We start from the raw sequence: 13,789 nt of genomic DNA, 5'->3' as shown, positions 1-13,789 counted from the left end.
TCAGCGCGTTCCCGGATGCTTCTCCTCCACTTGGTGCAGTCTTGGGCCAGGGATTCCCAGGTGTCAGTGGGGATGTTGCACTTTTTCAAGGAGGCTTTGAGGGTGTCCTTGAAGCGTTTCCTCTGCCCACCTGGGGCTCTCTTGCCGTGTCGGAGCTCCGAGTAGAGCGCTTGTTTTGGGAGTCTCGTATCGGGCATGCGGACAATGTGACCCGTCCATCGAAGCTGGTCGAGCATGGTCAAAGCTTCAATGCTGGGAATGTTGGCCTGAGCGAGAACACTGATGTTGGTGCGCCTATCCTGCCAATGGATTTGCAGGATCTTGCGGAGGCAGCGTTGGTGGTACCTCTCCAGTGCTTTGAGGTGCCTGCTGTACATGGTCCATGTCTCTGAGGCATACAGCAGGGCGGGTATCACTGCTGCTCTGTAGACCATGAGCTTAGTGCCGGGTTTGAGGTCCTGGGCCTAGAAATTCACTTTGGGGCGCCCAGCTCGCCTGGGCGCCGGAATTACCGCTGCGCGCGGAGCCACTTGCGCCAGCGGGAAATTCAGTTTCAGCGCCCCAAGTGGAAGCCGGCCGCTAAACAAGGGTTTCGGCGCCCCGCTTGGGGCGCTGAAACTGAATATCGGCGTGTAAAGTGCCGCAGCGCCACCCGCTGCGGCACGGCAGCCTGCGGTACTGCAGGCCTTCCTCTCATTCTTAAGGGGGAGGTGCCTGCAGCAGCGCGATCCCCGCTCGCGAGTGCCGGCAAATGAGCCCGGCACCAAGGAGAAGTGCCGGGCTCTCTGGAAACAGCCGGCAATGCCGCGGGGGGGGGGGGGGTGTAGGAGGCCGGGGAAGGAGGTGCGGGCAGGCGGCCGCCGAAAAAGCGGCCGGCCGCACCTCCACCTTAACTCGCCCCACTACCGGCACAGGTAGGCCCCGTGTACCGGTCGCTGTTTGCGGCCGGCGCGGTGGAGGCGGCGGCAACCAAATATGGCCAGCGGGGCGCTGCGCACACCGATGACGTCATCGGTGGCGGCGCAGCGCTAATGGCTAACGCCGCCATTAGCGCCCCGCTAAATATCGCGGTAGGTTTGCACAGTGGCGCAAAAGCCCTCTTTAGGCGCAAACTGGTGGCACAGGCCACTGAATTTCTAGGCCCTGGTCTTCAAACACTCTCTTCCTCAGGCGACCGAAGGCTGCACTGGCACACTGAAGGCAGTGTTGGACTTCGTCGTTGACGTCTGCCCTTGTTGACAGTAGACTCCTGAGGTATGGAAAGTGGTCCACGTTGTCCAAGGCCTCAACAACTAAATGCTGCAAACACACAACTTCTAAGAGAAAGATGGTGAGAGAGACAGAAACAAAGAGAGAGAGAGACAGAGTTCTGAAAATAAACCTCCCTTTCAGATGCTGACCTACCTGCTGTACCTTTTCTGTTTTTATTTCAGTATCAGAAATCATGATTTCTCTTTTTACAGTGAATTCTCAACATATCTAAACATATCCTATCTCGACTCTTTTTCCTCCCCTTATGCAGTCTCTCCCCACCTACATCCGCGACTCTTATGACACCCTCTGCCACTTTAACAGTTTCCAGTTTCCTGGCCCCAGCTGTCTCCGTTTCACTATGGATGTCCAATTCCTCTACACCTCCATCCCCACCAGGACGGCCTGAGGGCGCTCCGTTTCTTCCTTGAACAGAGGCCCAACCAGTCCCCATCCACTACCATCCTCCTCCACCTTGAACAACTTCTTCTTTGACCACTCACTTCCTCCAAATTAAAGGTGTTGCTATGGGAACCTTCTTCTTCTCCTTCTCATGGACCCTAGCTATGCCTGGCTTTTCGTCAGATATGTGGAACGTTCTTTATTCCAGTCTTACTCAGGTCCCCTCCCTCTCCACTTTTTTCGGTGACTGTATCAGTGCCGTTTTCTGCTCTCGCCCTGAACTAGAAAATTTCATTCACTTTGCTTCCAATTTCCACCCTTCCCTCACCTTCACATGGTCCATCTCCGAATCTTCCCTTCCCTTTTTCCTCAACCAAGGATTCCCCTCTACAGTGGTTGACACAGCCCTTGACCGTGTCCGTTCTATCACTTCTGCCCTCACCCCTGGAACCACGACAGAGTTCCCCTTGTCCTCACCTTTCACCCCACCAGCCTCCACATTCAATGGATCATCCTCCGCCATTTCCGCCACCTCCAGCACGATCCCACCACCAAACGCATCTTCGCCTCACCTCCCCTTTCAGCATTCCAAAGGGACCACTCCCTCCGCGACACCCTGGTCCACTCCTCAATCACCCCCAACACCCCCTCCCCTTCGCCCGGCACCTTCCCGTGCAAGCGCAGGAGTTGCAACACATGCCCTTTTACCTCCCCCTTTCCCACTGTCCAGCGCCCCAAACACTCCTTCCAGGTGAAACAGCGATTTACTTGTACTTCTCGCAATTTAGTATACTGTATTCGCTGCTCACGATGCGGTCTCCTCTACATTGGAGAAACCAAACGCAGATTGGGTGACCGCTTTGCGGAACACCTCCGTTCAGTCCGTAAGGGTGACCCTGAGCTTCCGGTCGCCTGTCACTTTAATTCTCCGCTCCACTCCCACTCTGACCTCTCTGTCCTCGGCCTTCTACACTGTTCCAACGAAGCTCAACGTAAGCTCGAGGAACAGCACCTCATCTTTCGATTAGGCACTTTACAGCCTTCTGGACTCAACATAGAGTTCAACAATTTCTGACCATAACCTCTGCCCCTATTTTTTCACATGGCAGCTGTTGGTGATTCTGCCATTTCCATTTACACCTCTTCTAGACCCATCTTTTGTTTCTTTACTTGTCCCATTACCATCTCCTTTTGCTCTGTACTATAATGCCTTTTGTCATTTACTCAGTCCTGCCTTCCACCAATCACAGACCTTCCCTTTTGTTATTTCCTCCCCTCCCCCTCTCCCTGCCCCGACACTTGCTTAAAATCTGTTACATCTCTAATTGTTTCCAGTTCTGACGAAAGGTCATCGACCTGAAACGTTAACTCTGTTTCTCTCTCCACAGATGCTGCCTGACCTGCTGAGTATTTCCAGCATTTTCTGTTTTTATTTCAGATTTCCAGCATCCGCAGTATTTTGGTTTTGTATCTAAACATTGGGTCTGTTTTGGCAGTCACTGCAGTCTCTGATGTACCTGAGCCTGTTGGAACTACACTAACACCTGGTTACAACACGATAGTGAGGGATAGTGTGCCAGCTGTGGCTCACTGGGTACTGCTCTCGCCTCTGAGTCAGAAAGTTGTGGGTTCAAGTCCCACTCCAGAGACCTGAGCAGAAAAATCTAGGCTAACACTCCAGTGTAGTACTGAGGGAGTGCTGCACTGTCAGAGGTGCCGTCTTTTGGATGAGACATTAAACCGAGGCCCCGTCCACTCTCTCAGATGGACGAAAAAAATCCCATGGCACTATTTCAAAGAAGAGCAGGGGAGTTATCCCCGGTGTCCTGGCCAATATTTATCCCTCAATCAACACCTAAAACAGAATATCTGGTCATTATCACATTGCTGTTTGTGGGAGCTTGCTGTGCGCAAATTGGCAGCTGTCTTTTCTATGTTAGAACAATTTCTACACTTCAAAAGTACTTTAATTAGCTGTAAAGCGCTTTGGAACATCATGAAAGGCGCTATATAAATGCAAATCTCACTTTATTTAAGGGGGAGGGCAGGTCTGTAATCAGCCCAGAGCTGTACGCTGCAAAGTCCTCACACACTCAGTAAACTGCAGGTAATGGGACCTGGGCTGGGTGAAATCATTGTGGTTTTTAGTTTTGGGCAAATCCTCAAATATCCAGCTGTAACTCAATCTCACACTCGACATAATCTGGGGCCACAACACAAACTTGAAAAACAGGTGAGCTTGTTTGTCGCAGTGTCAAAATCCTGGAACCCCCTATCTAACAGCACCTTCACTACATGGACTGCAGCGGTTCAAAAAGGCCCACCACCACCTTGTCATGGGCAACTGTCAATGGGCAATAAATGCAGGCCTTGCCAGCAACGCCTGCATCCCAAAAATGAATCTAAATGATCTGGGCCTGAATATTCTTATTATTCAAAGCAGCATTTCTGTCACAAACAAATCACCTGACAGAAGGGGGCTCACCCTACAAATATGGTAATTGGCTGTGCTATAAAAGCAGCTGGTGTGACCACAGGACTAAATTATGGGGAACATTCGGCTGCTATGAACCTGTGTTTGCTTTGCCTCCATAGTGTTCTTTTGCTTTCCCTTCTCCGGTAACAAAGGAAAGTGTGAAGCTGATATTTATCAGTACAGTATCAGCAAGAGATTGTTATCTTGCCATTCAAAGTGGATGAGTTGGACACTGGCTGCCTAGAATTTCTGAAAACAGTTTCATCTCAGAAATCAGAAATGGAATAAAGCTGGATTCTGAAAACAGGACTCAGTGTGATAGAGGCACAAAATGATGAGTGAAATCCAGCCCCCACTATCATCTCACCGCCGGCTCCTAGGTGAGGCTTCAGACTGTGGTCATGACACACTGAACACGTTCATGGGAACCCACTACATTCCACACCGTTTAAGGACTTGTACTTCTGGGTCTTCCACTGTATTATGTTGGTCAACACCATTTAACACCAAGCACAATGGGTTAACTAACCACTAAAATAAAAGTAATTTTTTCTGATGATCCCTTTTACAATTTAAACTCTGTGGGGGGCTAAATTTGATAGCCCCCAAAAATGGGCACAGGTATCGCAATGTGCAATTAACCCACACCCATTGAGTCCAATGCAGGCAGCACGTAAACTTCATGCTGGCTGCTAATTTAAATGATGGTAGCGTTCAGCCCAGCGCTGAACACACTGTTGAGTGGCTGCACGCCTCAGCGGGTGCAAGCCGAGCACCACTTAAAGCTAGCCTGCACTACCTAAAGCCTGCCTGCACCTCTTAAAGGGGAGGTGCAATCTGGCTGGAGCAGCTCCTGGAAGTGGTTGGGGAAGACATTCTGAGCAGGAAGAAGACGTACTAATGGCACAACAGGGGAGAGCGTGGGCTCCAAGATTTTCCGAAGCAGCACTGGAGGGCTTGGTGCAAGAGGTGGACGGGAGGAGAGAGGTCCTCTATCCACAGGGGGCCAGGAGGCCGTTGAGACAATCTATGAGAAGGCAATGGGAGCAGATAGCCATCGCGGTCAATGCCAGCAGCGTAGCCCCGAGGTCCTGGATGCAGTGTCGCAAGAAGTTTAATGACCTCACACGAGTGGTCAAGGTCAGTGAATTCATCTTCAAATACCATATCCTTGCAACTGAACCACTAGGCTCAGACACTGCTCAATTCACCACCCACCCTTTACTCACCTATCAACAATCTCTATCAATCACGACTCATACCTTTCATAGCTTCACCTCACCCTCACACACTTACCACTGCTGTAAGCCTCACACCCACACCTCACAGCTTGAACACATGGTCAGCTATTCATCCATGACAGGCACATCACCCAAACACATTGCGCCACACTCACAGACACACTTCCCTCTCTTTTGCAGGACAAGGTGGCTCACCATAGAATCATAGGGCCATAGAAGTTTACGGCACAGAAGGAGGCCATTTGGCCCATCGTGTCTGTGCCAGCCAAAAAAGAGCTATCCCTCCTGCTGCTAAATTCATGTTGAGCCGTGCATGTTTAATAGAGGGCGTTAGCTGGAGCATCGAGGTTGAAAATGGCAGCGTGGCGTCAAATCAGCGTTACACCCGGACTGATGCCATGATCTGTCTACTCTGTGTACTTCCAGCACATGCTCCCAGCACCCGCACTAACAACCACTCCAAAATGGTATCCGGTATGGCCTGCACCAGAAGTGTGCATTCGGCGCGGACGCCATTTTGGACCCAAAACGGCACGTCTAGTGCTGAAAATCCGGGTGCTACTGAGCCAAATTTCAAGGCCTATGAGTTTATGCAGCACCAGATGGCCCTAGCCAAAGTCATGCATGGCTGTGACTATGACTGTCGTACATAATCGCTCCCCGGCCTTTCCATAGCATTCAATAGAATTTATAACATTACCCCGTCCAATGTCTCTCTTTCATCATTGCGCTTCATGAGATGACTCTCACGGTTCCAATCCTACCTATCTCAATGGAGCCAGTACATCTCCAGCAATGGTGTCTCTTCCTTCCCCAGACTGTGACCTACAGAAAGTCCAAAGCACCTATCCCTGGCCCCTGTCATCTATATGCTACCCCTCAGAAATATTATCCATAGGCACAGAGTCAACTTTTGCATGTATGTTCAGCCAGTTCTACCTCTCCACAATCCCGTTCAACCCCTTGACCGTTTCTGTGCTGTCAGACTGCTTGAATGAGTCATAACTTCCTCCAGCTAAACATTGGAAAGGCCTGAAGCCATTGTCTTCAGCCCTGCAACAAACTCTTCTCCCCTGTCACTGACCCCAGCCCCTCCCTGGCCACTATCTCAGGCTGAACCAGACAATTCACAACCTTGGGCTCTGTTCAGCCTTAAGCTTTAAGCCCCACATCATCTCCATCACCAAGATCACTTACTTCCACCTCCACAAAATTACTCATTTCTGCTCCAGCTCAACTCCTCTATTGCTGAAACTTTCATGCACGCTTCTGTCTCCTCTAGAGTTGATCACTCTCACACTCTCCTTGCCATCCTCCACCCTCCATATACTCCACCTGTACAAAACTCTGGAGACTGTATCATGTCCACACTATTTGCATAGAACCCTCACTCTTATTGACCTACACTAGCTCCCCATCCTCCAACTTCACCTCCATCTATATATCCTTACATGTCCTCACCACACCCTACGCCTGAAATCTTCGCTAGCCTTACATCTCCTCGAAAAGATTCCATTCCTCTGATTCTGGTCTTCTGTGTATCTCTCTTCCTCCACCCCTCCCCCTTCCCCCCCCCCCCACCCCCTCAAGAGCCTAAGAAATTTACGTCTTACTCTTTAGGACACCCTCCCTGTAGCTCTCAGCCTCTCTCCACCTTTTAAAACCTTCTCAAAATCCATCTCTTCAACCACATTTTCTCTAACCTCTCTCAATCTTTCCCTTCCTGGCTCAGTGTCTGTTTTAACTTATGAGTATTTATGAAATGTTTTGGGACATTTCTTTGTGTTAAAGGCACTATATAAATGCAAGTTATTGTTGTAAAGTGTTACACCTCAGAGTAAGGGGCAGGGATAGTAGCAGGAGAATGCCCACTTAGGAATTGCCCAGGTTCAGAGCTCTTGGTGAGCCAGGATATGCTTTTCCCACAGGAAGGATAGAAAACTTCAGGTGATTCAGCACAGGGAGGCTCGGCTGCCACCTAGAGCCACTTAGCTTAGGGCCGGAAAGTCCACCTTCCGACTCCATCAGCTGGGGAACAGTTTGTGGCACCTGAAAGGGGAGAAGTGAAATGAGGGCAGGCACTGACCTCGAGCTGCATTGGCAAAGACCTGGAATGGGCACGATCGATGGGAGCTGTTTGGAGAACGATTGAGAAATAGCTGGTGTGAGGATGATGAACTCTGTGTTTCCACTATGACTGCGTCAGAAGGAAATCATTAACTCGGAGTGACTGGGAGAGCAGCACATCACATACTCCTGTACTGGTGAGGACGTGCTGGTAATGGGCACTTGCTGTACCATGTTTAGCCAAGTCCAGAAGTGGACAGGAAGGAGCGTTTTTAAAACAATGTTGTGCACTTGACAGTGCCTGTGTGGAAAACCAAAAGGGCACTCAGTTAGACACGCATACATCATTTATCTAACGCAGCACCATTTACTGTTCCCCTTTTAATCATCAAAATTACTGAGCAACCAATCCCGAATCCACAGGATCCAGTTCAAACCTGGATGGGTGGACACCGTAACGGGGATCTGTTTCCAAGGAAAATTCCCCATCCCCCGACAGACACTGTGCCACCGACAGACATCATGCTTCATGCCCCTTTTTGGTTCGTACCTTCACCAGGGAGTCACAGTCTTCCACTTGGAATGCGATGTCCTTCACACCATCCCCGTGATTCCCTAAATGTTCTATCATTTCTAAAGCAGACATAACACAACTCATCAGAACACAGCTCAGAGCAGAGCAAGATGCAAAATAACAGACACAGCCAGAGGGGTGCAGACATGAACCAAGCAGCCCAGACATGAAGACAGTAACATAAAAATGGACTGAAGAGACCAGACACAGACCAAGCAGCCCAGACACAGAGCCAGCAGTGCAGATACAGAACCAGCAGCAAAGACATGAATTCACTAGCACAGATATGGAACAAACAGAGCAGACACAGACTGAGCCATGCAGACAGACACTCTCCGCCAAGAAAAAAACTACACTAACAATCTAGTGAGAATATCAGTGGATCATGTTAATACATAGTTTGGCAAGTGATCCCATGATCCTCCACTTCCAATGGAAATCTGCACACACAGAGAACATGGATTCGAGAACTGGGACTACAGTGTTCCATGCCAGTGTTCAATTCACACTGCTGGTGATATGCTTCCCTCCTGGGTAAGCAGAATTACCCGTTTTCCAAAACAGACTTTGCTGCAGAATTGTACCAGTGTTGTATCAATACAGGCTGTACCCCCGCTGAAACAACACGGACTGTATCCAATCACCAGCAATGTATCAACACGGACTGTATCCAATCACCAGTAATGTATCAACACAGACTGTGTCCAATCACCAGCAATGTATCAACACGGACTGCATCTGTAAAGTCTGTGGGTTGTGCAGTTAATAAATACACAGACTTCAGAAGTAACAAACAAACAGGTCTTTACTATTCGAAGGTCCAGGCGAATCTGCCCCAGCAATCCGGCCACAACACTTATATACTGGTGTGGTCACTATCGGTATTACAGTATACAGAAGCCAAACAAATAGTGCCACACCTAAAGTAGTTCTCTTAAAGGTGAACGGTTACATTCAATAGTTCCCTTAAAGGTAGACGGGTACATACACTACAATCCTCCCTTTTTAGCTTATTACTTACAGAGTCCCCGTTAAACATACATATCTTCAACTTCCTATAAAACAAATTACAGATATAATCTCGGTGGAGTCAATGTCATATAAAACAATTTACAGATATAATCTCGGTGGGAACAGTTCCCAGGTTCAGTCTCTGCGGAAACAGTTCATAGATTCAGTCTCTGATCTTGACTCGTTCCGAACAACATTTCTTTGGTGTAGCCGGTTCACCTGGCTAGCGTGACTCCTCCATAGCCTTTTTCTTGATGTAACAGCTTGAACTTTCGTCCTGTTGAACCAGCAGTGCGGACTTTTACAACCAACTGGCTGTCTTGACATTTTCCAGTTTTTCAACTAATTTAGCTCCTTTCGTAGTGTCCCGCCTGAGATGGTAGAAGTGCTAATATTTTAGACAGTTATTATCTTCTGCTTCTTCTTTTTCTTTTCTGCCTTTTTGAAACTCTCGGAGCTCCTTTCTCGGCTGCCAGCTGTAGCGCCACCAACTCTCTATGTTCCTTAGACCTTAAGTGCTTAATCCGGATTTCAGCACTTTGGGAGTTTTCATCACAAGCTGGGCAGACCACATCCTCGTAATATTCAGTGTCACTCAACAGGTCATGGTAATATTCGGGTTTGTCCTGAGTTAGGCCAGCGAGAGAGCCTTCTTCTTCCTCCTCACCCGTCTGGACGTTAGCTGACGGTGGTTCCTTCCCTAGACATCTTTCTTGAAAAGACTTCTTCATGCATTCATATTCATCCCGCTCTTCCTGGGTTATCTGCCATTCCTTCACGACGGACCTCATTTGTGAGTTCAATACCTTCCCTTCCATCGGGAATTGCGTTATCAGGCTATTTAATCCTTCTACTGAAGTAACGGTTTCCACATTCTTCTGTTCACCTTGACGTGATTCAACGTACTTTTGGCATCCTTGTAAAATTTGTGTTGACACCTCAGCTATCTCCGTGACTTTTGAGAGCTCCGAACTCGTTCCCCCTGAAGATTGAAGCTCGTGTTCAGATTGTTCCCCTTGCAGAGTCTTGTCCTTCAGCATATGAAGGAGTTGGCTGACCGTTAACTCTTCCCTGGGAACATGGTGGATCAGAGTCTTCTCCATTTCATCCACCTTTTCCTCCAATACTTCCACCTTCTGTTCCTCTTGAACTTTGGCTTTCAGCGCTCGGAAAAGTTGCGCCCTGATGCTCTCTAGTTCATGTTCAGGGACCATTCTTACAGTCTCTGAGTTTCTTACAGTTTCCTTTTCTTCCACTGAAAGGATTCCCAGTTGAATCTGTTCTTCAAGTTGTTGAACCTCGGTCATTGCCGCCTCATATTTGTCTTGGGTGTCCTTCAATGTTTTTATGAGTTCTTGGACATCCTGTCTTTCATGCTCTGCCATGTTTTTCACCTCTAATTTCTCATCTATGGATGGAACTTCTACCGATGAGTCTGTCTTGGCCTTGAGCTCATCAAGAATTTCCTGCAGCCTTTGGACTTCTTGCTCATGTTCAACCTTTAGTTGTTCATATGCTTCTACTGAAACTAGCTTTTCGGAGGTTGCCGAGTTAACCCCCTCCAGAATTGTAGCCTGGGCCTGTTCATACTGTTCTTTCAACTTCTCACACTCTGCTTGTAAGGAGTCGTAGAGAAGAACTGGAATAAAATCCTGGCTTCCTGAAGATTCCTCTTCCTTTGGTTCGTTCTGTAAATATTCTAGTTCCTGAACAGCATCAGGGGAATGTGATTGGTATTTGGCCACGATGGCTCTATGGTCGCTCTCTGCTTGAGCTAGCTGTCTCTGTTGTCTTTCCAGGTTCTCCCATTCGGTGTCCCAGAACTTTTCCATATTTTTCATCTCTTGTACGAGACGGTCACTCAACTGTTCTAATTGTTGTCATACTTTGACATAAGTTTGCGTCCGAGCTCGGTGTTCTTCCGTCGTGGATGAATCCTTTGCTTGAACAGGCTCAGAATTCTCTGTCAACCTGGAGTTCTGCTCTGCAGCTTTATTCTTCTTGGTACCATAAGTCCTTCTGCATGTCTTCGTTTTCTTCCCCATCATCGGCAAGTCCCTTTTAGCCTTGTCTTCCATATTCGAATTGGTCTTATCATCATCCATTTCAGAATCTGAGCTAATAGCTTGCACCGAGTCCTCCCTCATTATGGCTTTTAGGTAATGCCATTCCATGTCTATTTTCGTAATCCACTCCCGTCCTAGAAGTGGTGGTCCTCCCTCAGGTAATACGTACAAGTTCATTCTTGGGTGTTCTTTACCCCTATCTCTCACCTTGACTCTTATTTTCCCCACGGGGTATACGTTATGCCCCGTGTATGTCTGTAATACGAACTTGGTATTTCTTAAAGGTATGTGAGAGAATAGCCGGTGGTAGTCCCTTCGGTTGATGACTGATAGAGCTGATCCAGTGTCCAGCTCCATTCTTACTTGGACTCCAGCTATTTTTAGTATGACCCAGATGGTCTGTAGATCCGTTTCTTTACCCACATTGTGGATTCTCAGACTACCCAGCTCCTGGCTGTTTGGGTCTGAGTCTGAATTCTGTTCGTCTGAACTCTTCTCAGTCACCTTGTGTATCTTGTTGTACTTTTCTTGTGGTGGCTTCCTTTGATTGTTGGTCTTTTTCCCGGACCGGCATACCTTCGCGATGTGACCCAGTTTGCCACATTTCCTACACTCTTGGTTCTTAAACCAGCATTGATTCTGGTCATGCGTTGTCTTCCCACAACGGTAGCATTTTGTTGTGCTTGAAGTAATTTGGTCCACCCCGAGTGCCGCCGCCTTTAGTTGCATTTCCGCCGTTCCTTTCGCTGCGGCTTCGTGCGATGCAGCTGTAAGGACAGCCCTGTCCAGTGTGAGGTCGTTCTCTTCCAGTAGTCGCTTCTGCGTCCCTTCTTTGGACAATCCGCATACGAACTTGTCCCGCAGCGCTTCTGTCAGATTCCCTCCGAACTGGCAGTATTTCGCTAGCCTACGCAGTTCGACCAAGTATTCCGCATTGCTTTCGTCTTTCCTCTGCGTTCTTGCGTAGAACTTGAATCGTTCAGCCAGCATCAACGGTGTGGGGTTCAAGTGGTCCTTCAGCACAGCCACAATCTCTTCGAAGGTCTGATCCGCTGGTTTATTTGGTGCTATTAGATGCTTCAAGAGCCCGTATGTTTTTGCCCCCATCGAGTTTAGCAATGTTATCACCTTGTCGTCTTCCTCTATTTTGTTGGCTTCGCAATAGATCTCTATGCGCTCCACGTACGTGGCCCAGCCTTCTATTTCAGAATTAAAATCGTTAATATTCCCTCTCTTAGGCATCTTTCTTCCCTTGGGAGCAGCACCAGTATTTCTTTAAGTATTCTTATTTATTTGTTTATTTCTAAGATGGCGGTTTACCCGCGAAAATGGCGGTTTCCCGCTCTTTCCTTCTCTCCCCGCCCACTTCACTGGCGGTATGTCAGTTAAGATGGCGGTTTTCCCACGAAAATGGCGGTTTCCCGCTCTTCCTTTCTCTCCCCGCCCCCTTCAATGGCGGTTTCCCGCTTCTGTCGTCTCCTCCGCCTAATGGCGGCTTCCCGCGTTTCTTCCTGGTGGAAGGGGTACGCTTTCCCCACAGCGGACAGGTTCAGCCGCTGGGCTGGCTCTCGCACAGCTTCCCTTACTCGGCTCTGTCTTTTCCTCCCGCCCGCACGGCTCTACCGGCGCTGGGTACACCCCGTTAACGGAGGACAGTTCAGCCGCTGGACTGGCTCTCGCACAGTCTCTCTCTCCGTACCCGGCTCTGTCGCTCTCTCTCCCGCACGTTCGGTTCTACCGGCGCTGGGTGCCCCGTTGGTGAAGAACAGTTCAGCCGCTGGACTGGCTCTCGCACAGTCTCTCTCCCCTTGCTCGGCTCTGTCTCTCCCACTCCCGCACGTTCGGTTCTACTGGCTCTGGTTACCCCGTTGGTGGAGGACAACTCAGCCGCTGGACTGGCTCTCGCGCAGTCTCTCTCCCCTTGCTCGGCTCTGTCTCTCTCTCCCACCCGCACGGTTCCTGTTCGCCTCCCAGCCCTCTCGCAGACCGGTGTTTCCCTCCCCGGCTGCAGCTGGGTTTCTCTTCCCGCGCCTACTCCCAGTCTCAGCGCTTCGTGGCTGCGGTCGCTGCCCGGCTTTTCCCGCCGATCGAGGTCCGACTGTCTCACGACGCCATTGGACCCGACTTTCTGACCGGCTCCGTTCCCCCCTCGACCGTGGTCGAGTGCACAGCCCTTATCCTCCGGATATTCTCTACACTTTTCCCTACTCACAGTCTCCGCGGCCGCCTTGTTTCCTGCTGATCGGCTCACTCCGCACCGTGGTAGAAGGGTAGTCAGTGCCTGTTGCTAATGTCTTCCTCCGTCCTCCTGCTGCAGCCTCGTGTTTTCTTTCAGCAGCACGCCGAGGGTGGTTGCCTCTCTTCGACGCTCTTCGTTGCTTTGGTAGTCTTGCCGCAGGGTACGACCGGACTCGTCGCCACTGTAAAGTCTGTGGGTTGTGCAGTTAATAAATACACAGACTTCAGAAGTAACAAACAAACAGGTCTTTACTATTCGAAGGTCCGGGCGAATCTGCCCCAGCAATCCGGCCACAACACTTATATACTGGTGTGGTCACTATCGGTATTACAGTATACAGAAGCCAAACAAATAGTGCCACACCTAAAGTAGTTCTCTTAAAGGTGAACGGTTACATTCAATAGTTCCCTTAAAGGTAGATGGGTACATACACTACAGTATCCAATCACCAGCAATGTATCA

At 49.3% G+C, this 13,789-nt stretch overlaps 1 protein-coding gene across 1 annotated transcript in view; it reads right to left on the bottom strand.

Moving 5' to 3' along the window:
• hpda (4-hydroxyphenylpyruvate dioxygenase a) overlaps positions 1 to 13,789 on the bottom strand; it is a 48,915-nt gene that overhangs the window by 15,542 nt on the left and 19,584 nt on the right. The window contains exon 6 of the mRNA XM_085964425.1: positions 7,988 to 8,070. Coding sequence (XP_085820551.1) covers positions 7,988 to 8,070 — 83 coding nt within the window. The remainder of the gene's footprint in view (positions 1 to 7,987; positions 8,071 to 13,789) is intronic.

This window comes from Somniosus microcephalus, chromosome 22 (genome assembly GCF_052327205.1).
Source record: "Somniosus microcephalus isolate GS21.2 chromosome 22, FLI_Smic_1.0, whole genome shotgun sequence".
Taxonomy (NCBI): Eukaryota; Metazoa; Chordata; class Chondrichthyes; order Squaliformes; family Somniosidae; genus Somniosus; species Somniosus microcephalus.
Note: the sequence above shows the minus strand (reverse complement) of the source record. Positions and strands in the feature narration are given on the sequence as shown.